At 37.4% G+C, this 8,897-nt stretch overlaps 2 protein-coding genes across 3 annotated transcripts in view; one reads left to right on the plus strand and one right to left on the minus strand.

Annotated features, from left to right (window-relative positions):
* The window catches only part of LOC106940873 (gonadotropin subunit beta-2-like), a 22,819-nt gene extending 16,624 nt beyond the window's left edge, over positions 1-6,195 (minus strand). The window contains exons 1-4 of one of the 2 annotated variants that reach the window (XM_015023733.1): positions 6,136-6,195; positions 4,609-4,700; positions 4,241-4,332; positions 674-795 (exon numbers count right to left, since the gene is read on the minus strand). In XM_015023733.1, the coding sequence (XP_014879219.1) occupies positions 674-795; positions 4,241-4,332; positions 4,609-4,700; positions 6,136-6,180 (351 nt within the window). In that variant the 5' untranslated portion in view covers positions 6,181-6,195. Of the gene's footprint in view, positions 1-673; positions 796-4,240; positions 4,333-4,608; positions 4,761-6,135 lie in introns of those variants that run through there. The other variant, XM_015023734.1, reaches the window with a different exon arrangement.
* A 601-nt stretch (positions 6,196-6,796) lies between these two features.
* Positions 6,797-8,897, plus strand: part of cox20 (cytochrome c oxidase assembly factor COX20) — a 12,162-nt gene continuing 10,061 nt past the window's right edge. Inside the window, exons 1-2 of the mRNA XM_015023732.1 lie at positions 6,797-6,956; positions 8,074-8,188. Of these exons, the coding sequence (XP_014879218.1) occupies positions 6,921-6,956; positions 8,074-8,188 (151 nt within the window). The 5' untranslated portion in view covers positions 6,797-6,920. The remainder of the gene's footprint in view (positions 6,957-8,073; positions 8,189-8,897) is intronic.

The following is an 8,897-nucleotide window of genomic DNA, read 5'->3' on the forward strand; positions in this document are numbered from 1 at the left end:
AAATTCTAAATGTACTTTTTTTCTCCCCGTTGAATGACATTTAATAAAAATTTAATAACATTGTCATTCTCAATAAATGAATGCCACAGGTTTAGATCTATTCAACCATTTATAGGGGCCCCTGAACGGCCCCTACCAGCAGCTACTGAGTTTTCTTTGCCTTGATATCTCTCAGCCTTACAATTCTAGATCTCAGAGGTGCTAATATCAAAAAATGATGTAGAATTAACCCCTTTGAGCTTTTTTTATCTTTAGAGCAATATGCAGCCAAGTTGTTATAGAGGTTAAATAGATATTATTAGGGCTTATTTAGTAAAATGGCAGGAAATTTGCTTATTTCATAACTTCATAACCAGTGACCTTTTCTCCTCTGGTCTGTTTAACAGTTACAGTCTGAGATCAACACAGCCCTCCAGCTCTGTCAGCAGCGGAAACAGCAATATTACACCTGTTGGGGAAAATATACTACATTTGCTTTGCATTGCCCCCACATGACGACAAAGATACAGTATGAGCTGATTAAATATTAAATTCTTATGGGTTATTGCTATATTTGTGTTGGTGTTTTAAGATCTTGTTCAATGAGCCCCTTTTTAACTTTGAGCCCCTACCTCTCCAAAGGTCTCTGCATGGCCTTGATTTCCAGTTTTTTGTTTTGAACGCCACCACCCACCTTGGTGGTGCAGTGTCCACTACAGATGGTCGTTTCCACTCTGTGGCAGCGAGAGCAGCCTCTCTTCTCTAGAGATATTGTCTGGTTGATGAGTTGGCAGCGTGGAAGCTGGAAGGCTGCTGCTAACAGAAAAAAGGTCACACTCACTCACTCATCACAGATTCCTGTTTGTGCTTTTGGCATCAAACATGACATTACATTAATGATATTACATGACATTAAAAGTGTACGTAATGACTGTTGTTCTAGAAATCTTCATTTCAGAATACCCAGGAATGTTTTGGCCACCTTGAACATTCCTCCAAATGCAATGAGAATCTTTAAGATTCTTTAAGATTTTACTTATTAGTAATTTCAAACCATCTTCTCATTAGATTTAAAAATAAATCTAAAGTTGAACTTTAAGTGTTTTTTTTTCTCTCATTTAGATTTATAATACATTGCAGTTAATGTTAACAAATGTATTGTTGTCTTTATCTTCAGTCTTTTGAATTCACAGTAACATCCATCATCATAGTGAATCTGATTGACCAAAATTTAACTTCAGCTGTCCTGGTGGGATTTTCCTACATGTTACAGTAACCTGAATTCTCCATGTGACCACGTTAATCCTTTTATCCAAAGAAGACCAGCCCTGCATAAATATACAAAATCTTCAGGGAGAATGAGACAGTCTGATGACAACGCACAAAGGTGTGTTTGACAAAAAACAAACAAGCAAACAAAACAACAATAACAAACAGATCACAACACCCAATGAGTGTTACCCACTGTGTAACATGGTGGTTGCATCATAATGTGGGGTTAGATCATGATGAAGCCGGTCAGTTTTTGATTCTAGTGAGTTGTATGCAAATCAACAAAAGAATAACTTTATGAAAGGGAATTCAAAGTTCTGGAATGTCCTAAACTGTCTTAGAAAAACTGTGTCTTCAGTCAGTGCTGCTTGGATTTTTGTGTTTTGTATGTCATCATTAAAACCATCATCATTATTGCATTGAACCTGAGTCCTCCGCTTCCATCCTCCCCATTCTACAAACGCACTTCATCACAGAAGGACCCAACCAAACAGAGGCGAGGATCGCAGTCTGTAAGGACTAGACTTATGGAGAGAGGTGAATCCAGCAGCAGTTGGAGTAGGCCCAGAAGGATTTTTATGAGGATGTTGAGATCTTGCCTTCTCCACTGCTGGAGAATTAACCCCTTGATTATTGGTTATTATAATCAGATTGATCAGATTATGATCAATTGAAGAACGTGTTGCTCACCCCTCAACAGGACTACTTCACCCCTTCAACAATCACTATGACAGCTCCCACTGATGTTTCAAAAATGATGGTCCATCAGAACATCATTTTTTTATTTAGTTTCAGAAGAGGATTTTTGTCTACTCTGTGAACAGTTTAAAAATTACTCTTTTATTTTAGAAACAGTTTTTGAGCTCTACGACTCATTCGTTCAGAGAAAACAATCCACCACACCCACACCCTCCTCGTCTTCATCTGCTCCAGCTTCCATATCTCTCGCAGTGAAGGTCTCAGTGTCCCATGCTGAAGTAGTATCACCTGCCACCCCAGTAAGTGGGTTCTCCGCCCCTTCTCCAGTGACTCCATGGCTCCTTCCAGTGACTCCCCGGCTCCTCCCATCGGCCCCTCGATGGGGCCGATGGGAGGCCCCATCGAGGGGCCTCCCGTCTGAAAAGGCGGTTTTCAGACTGCCTTTTCAGAAGGCAGTCTGAAAACCGGTTCCAGCCGGTTTTCAGACTGCCTTCCAAGGCCCGGGCTCCTCCATGGGTCCTCCTCCTGCGCTGCCTCTGGCCCCACCTCTGTGGGTATGCCTCCTGCACCACTGCCATCCTCCAGACCCGCTTCCATGGGTCCGCCTCCTTCATTGCCGCCCACCAGACTCCTTGCGGTAGGCCCCACTCTGACCCACTTATTTGAGACTGAGTTTATTTTGTTTTGTTTTCCTTGTGTTTTTTCTTTAACTTTGGCCCCCCGTTCAGTGCCCAAAAATCCAAAAACACAAAACAACCCAACCATGGTGGGTGGAAACCCACCATGGTTGGGTTGTTTTGTGTTTTTGGATTTTTCTGTTTTGGGGAGCCGGCCTTGGAGGGGGAATACTGTAAGGATTTGGTTTTTCTGTGTATTAATTTAGGTTTCTGTGTTCAGTTGAGTCTCTCTGTTGTCCCGTCTACCCCTTGATTGCTCCCAGCTGTGTTTCGTGTTCCCTGATTACCCCTTGTGTATTTAATCCCACCTGTGTTCTCTGTTCCTTGTCGGGTCCCATACTGTCATTTGTCGTGTCAGCCTGTGTGTCCCCAGTGCACGGTTTTTGTTATTTCAATTGCTACTAGTTCTGAGCTCCTAGCCTTCTGCTCACCTGTGCTGCCTTGATTTTTGTATTTTGTATGTCATCATTAAACCATCATCATTATTGCATTGAACATGGGTCCTCCACTTCAATAATTTTGAATTTGAATGTGGACAGATAGCCTTATAGTCTGAAAGATTTGGAAAACTTTGGTAGAGTGAACAAATATTATCTAGACATAGGAGGATGATAGACTCCCATAAAACAAGACTGAATGTTGGAAATGAATAAAAGTTGTTGAAAAGACGTTAGTCTAAGGGTGTGAAAATGTTGCAAGATATTTATGTCTGACAGCTGCAGCTCATACAGAAAGCTGCTGCTGGCTCTCTCACTAAAACCAGGAAGATAGAGCACATTATTCCAGCTCTAAAGTCCTTACACTGGTTCCCTGTATCTCAGAGAATAGACTTTAAAATATTGCTAGTTTATAAATCACTGAACGGTTTAGTACCACAATACATTAAAGATCTGCTATTGTTGTATCAACCTTCCAGACCTCTCAGGTCTTCTTGTTCTGGTTCTACTCTGCATCCCCAGAACCAGAACCAAACATGGAGAAGCAGCATTCAGCTTCTATGCACCACAAATCTTGAACAAACTTCCAGAAAACTGCAAAACTGCTGAAACACTGTGTGCCTTTAAATCTAGACTAGAAACCCACCTGTTTAGAGTTGCCTTTGAAACATAATCAATTAAAAATTTAATGATGGTACTTGACTACATGTAATCCTTTGATTGTTGATTACATATTGGATGACTTTGAGTTTTTTGTGTTTTTATGACGTAAAGAACTTTGAAATGACGTATTGCTAAAATGTGCTATACAAATAAAATTTGATTGATTGATTATGATTTTTTTTTTTTTTATTCCAAATGTGTTTGTTTTTCAGTTGAATTGTACAGGATATGTGTTTCATTGCATGTAGAAAAAGTTTGGAACTAATTTCTTACGTCATAAAAACCTAGCATTTTAACAGAGATGTGTACATTTTTGAAGGCTATATCCATCACATATTCTCTCATAGTGTCTTAACCTAAACGTCAGAAACCTAAACGTAAACCTAAACCTAAAACATTTTGTGTTCTACCTGCTATTAAAAATCATCATTTAGCTAAATAATTTGTTGAAATATAAGTCATTATAATGTTCTTGTTGTATAAAACTAGTATTATAATTATTATAAAGATTACCTGTTGGGGCCAGGGAACAAATGAATAAAGAGGCTCCCAGAAACAAACACACCGTCAGTGAGAACTTCACTCTCTTATCCTGAGCCATTATCCTGGAAGAAAAAACAAAGTGAGGATTTATGTTTTAATGTTTTCACCATCTCATTTTAAGTATTAAACAATGTCTTAGTAAAATATTAATGTATATTTTTGACCCTTTACTTTCTGGAAGTACTGGGTTTAGTAACAGATGTACAAATAATTTAAAACAAAGTCCATAGCCTCATCATAAAATTTAACTTGGCATTCTCTTTTTGCCACTTCTTCACATTGAGAATTAATAGACATTAATGTAAATCGCCCAGCTAAGAATAGCAGCACAGACTTACCTCCTGGGTGTCTTCAGGCAGTGTGATGGGGAAAACGATCCTGTTCTGATTTTATACAGCAGAGATGAGCTTATTGGATCAACTCTGATTTCCTGATTTTGGTACAAGGACGAAATGTTTTTAAAATCTTTGTTCATCCCAGGGATCAACCTCTCATTGAATCATTTCTACATCCTGGTACACCAAGTATCAGGATTAAGAGCTGGGCCTCACTCAAGGTCACTAGGACTATAGCAGAGCCCCTAAGGCTTCAGTTCAACCTGATGTCGATATGAAACAATATGACGCCAAGCTATAAATTTAGTAAAACTAACAAGAGTTTGGCTTTTTATACCAGATAGGCATTTAAAATGTTTTATGTCATTGAGAAGTTGATTTATTTCAGCAGTTTAATTGAAAAAGTGGGTAGAGTTCCCAAAAAAATAAGTTCAACATAATTTTACTCAAATAAAAGTAAAAAGTATCCATCCAAGAAACTACTTAAGTAAGAGTAAAATATTTGGTAAAAAGGGTACTTAAGAAATGAGTAGCTGATCCAAACATGAATCATTTAATCTTTAAAAATCATCAGGCGGACCAAAAATATAAAGCAACATGGAGATCTTGGTATTTTTAAGAACTAAAAGGATCATTTTAGTTTATTAGTAATATTAGAAATTGTGGAGTACACCATATTTAGATCAATATTATTCTCTGATTCCATTTCTGGAATCAGATAATAATGGAAATGGAATCAGAATTAGAATTAAATAACTACGAACTTAGAATCTAGAAATACTTAACAGGAACATCACTGCTTAGTTTATATTACTTTTACCCCAGAAAAGGATTTAGCTCTCTTTCTTATTTTTTTGTCTTTCCTATGGTTTGTTATTTTGTTTGTATTTCCTTTTTATTAATGTAAAGCTCTTTGAATTGCCTTGTTGCTGAAAATGTTCCAGAAATGCTGAAAATAAAATTACCTTACCTTACCTTATCTTACCTTAAAACGAAAATAAGTCTCTTAAAAAACAAAAAAAAAAAAAAAAATTAGGCAATTTTTTTTTTTTTTTTTTTTTTCAAAATCAGTTTCTTTCAAAATAAAATTTATGAAACTGTCGTCTGGCATGTCAGAGGTCCTTACCTAAGCTTAAGTAGGAATGCTTCAAAGGAACGTAGGTCCACTAACTACTATGGCACAAACATTGCCCTCTTAACGGCGTTTATTGATCTGTTGGAGACAATATGCCGATTTTTGTCCCTTGTAGGGTAGCGATTAGGTTTTCCTAATTTTCATCCACGCGAACCGGGTTCAACTCCCGCTATGGGGAATTCAAATTTTCCGTTTCAGTTTACCCTGATCACATTTTATAACAAACGTGCATGAGATAAATTGATTTTATAATACTGCACACATAGTTATAATATTCATAATCATAATTTCATAAACTTTAAAAACATTACACAACTGCTACTTTCGCTGCGATATGAAATGATGTTATGTTGGAAAAGAACAGGATGTAAACAGTAATGGCAATGGTTAATCACCTGGCGAGTTAATCCTCTTTTATCTTGAAACGATCGCCCTGACATGCTTCCCGTTTGGCTTTGTCAACTTTAGATTTTGATCCTCTTGTTCAGAGCGTCCTGACAGGATGAGTGCGTTTGGAATTGGTTTTAAATAACACATTACACGGGTAATGTGTTATTTAAGTTCTTTAAACTTTCCGCCTGAGGTTAGTCTTTATTACAAAAAAGAATGTCTATGCGGGTGAATGAAAAAATACAGATTTTCTGTTTTCACTAGATTTTACAGAGCTATTATTTTCATACTTAAAATAGGAATATGAAATAAAGATTTTTGTCATTTTTTGTGTTTAGGATTGTATGTAACAAATAGAAAAGTAGATCGAGAGAGAAAACGTTATTTTATTGTTCAGGATTCAAATGCACTTTTTACATTTATATGAAATACACATTTATTCCTAAACATCTAATATTGTTTAAGTTTTTATGAACACCTTGAATCGACCAAAGATGCAATCAAATAAGCATTAACTAGTAGTTGTTTATTAAAATTACAGAAAATATAACAGATTTGTACGTGAACAATAACAGGAGCAGAGCGTCTATGGAGCAGAACGTGACGTGGTGACCAAATGCGTCCGACTCTGTTTAACAGTCGGGTCCGGAACTAAGTATTCTCTGTATACTTGTTGTTCGACGGCTATGAAGAATGGCCGGACAACCTGGCGCATGCGCAAAAGCAGCGCAGTTACTAAAATTACCGTTCCCACCAAATCAACTTCCGAGAAGGAGAGCGACGCTGGACAATGATGGCAGGAGAAAAAGGGGCAGGCCAGGAAAAGGTCGGAGCTCGTGTTCCTTTTTACTGGAGAAACAATGGCTTCGTAGCTTCCAGTTTTCACGAGGGTTATCAGTTGTCAACACCATTGGCTGTTTTTAAATGTTATCTATTCTTATTTCATTCACTTTCTGTCTCGGTAATATTCTGTATGTATTAATTATAAACTTAAAAACAAACGGCATTGACAGCTAAGCTGAAACAACGCCAAAGGGGTCAGAAACACGCAAAGTTACACAAGTATGATAACCTTCATCACTTCACCTTGTTACTCCTTAAAGAGACATACACGGATCTTTTAAAAGTAACACTACATCATTTTACTCGCATTACATTTACGCGGTCATCTTTCAATAAGGGTTCTTGGAGTTAATGCGGAGCTGAAGTCACAGACTCGGTTTAATTTACATTAATAACAGCTCCGGCGTTTGAAAAGTATGATCCTCAGTTTGCATTGAAAGCGGTGGAAAGTTGTTTCGTTTGTAATAATTTAATTTATGGCATGAAAAGTTTAAAAAATAATCGTTGGATAATGTTTTGCGTTTTTTATGATTAGAATAAATGTCATGTTTTCCCTATTAAAATAGCAAAAGCTTACTTTTACTCATCTTGAAGTAGATGGAACCTGGTTTTATCAGACGAAAGCGCCAAAATTGAGTTGGATTATCACAATAATGTCTTTACTTGTATCTATAAAATATTAATCAGATAGCTGGATTTTATCCAAACTGCTGTTGTTGCTAGAATCCTGATAGTTCTCAAACCACGGCACTGCCTCTTCTTCATATGTCAAAGACTGAATTTTAACACACTAAATGGTCTTGACCCAAAATGTGAAAACATGATTGTTTACAGCAGCTTTAGTTTGAAGAACCTGATTGATGAGGCGTTTGGAACCCTTTGTTTCTTTAATGTCTCTATGTATTTTATACAATGCTTTATTCTTTAATCTTCTTTGCTTTATTTATGACTTTTGTACAGTTAAACTTCTTTTGCTGTCGTCTTACGTTTCATGAATGACTTCTTTAGACAGCAATGCTTACTTTGCTGATATTTGCCTACTCCTTTAGGTAAGGCTTAGAGTGTCATTGATTTTCAGAGCTTCCTGTGTCATTCTTCAGGGTTTTAAGCTGTTGGGGATTCTGGATGTCCAGAGGACACCGTGTGCCAGAGACGCCATCCTGCATGGAGCTGGAGGCTCAGTAGCTGCTGGCATGCTTTTCTTTCTTTCCACCAGTAAGTCTCAAGTTAAAATTGGGTTTTCATTTTCCTAAGCATCATCTGTTGCTTGTTTTTAATAATGCTCATTCAGTTTATTATTAGAGAAAACAGATTTGGGATTACAATCATTGAATTGATCCACTGATTCAGACTTCAATGCACTATGACTGTAAAGTCCTATATATTATATGTATACGTGTATATATATAATATATAAATCTGGCACCTCGTGACGCCCAGCGGCTCGTCTCTATAGCAAACAGAATCAAAACGACAGACTGCTGCCTTTGTGGGAAGGTTTTATTTCTGTTGGCTTGGAAGTCTCTCTAAAGTTTCTGCTACTGGGGGAAGTGGTCTGTTAAAGCAGAAGTTTTCAGAAGGGATATATATATATATATATCAGTGACGTGCGGTGAGGTTCTTTGCTGGTGAGGCACTGACTTACGACTTATACCAGTATGTTATTGGACGTATGGAAATTTTGCGCAGGCATACAACGCTGGGGGGCAAAAAGACTAATCTTTTACATCTCATCCATAGCCACGTTAACTCAGTGAAACTTAGAAATGTAGGTATTAATTTCGTGCTATGATCCACAGCAAAGTGAAAGAGCGAGAAAGCACGTTCTCGCTCTGTATTAGCCAAGCTACACGCAGACTCGTTGCCATAGCAACTGACAACAATGCCACTTCATGTTTTAGGATTTAACACCAAAAAACATTAA

The sequence above is a fragment of the Poecilia latipinna genome, unplaced genomic scaffold, assembly GCF_001443285.1.
Source record: "Poecilia latipinna isolate Pla-1442-1.1 unplaced genomic scaffold, P_latipinna-1.0 Scaffold3399, whole genome shotgun sequence".
In the NCBI taxonomy this organism is placed as follows: domain Eukaryota; kingdom Metazoa; phylum Chordata; class Actinopteri; order Cyprinodontiformes; family Poeciliidae; genus Poecilia; species Poecilia latipinna.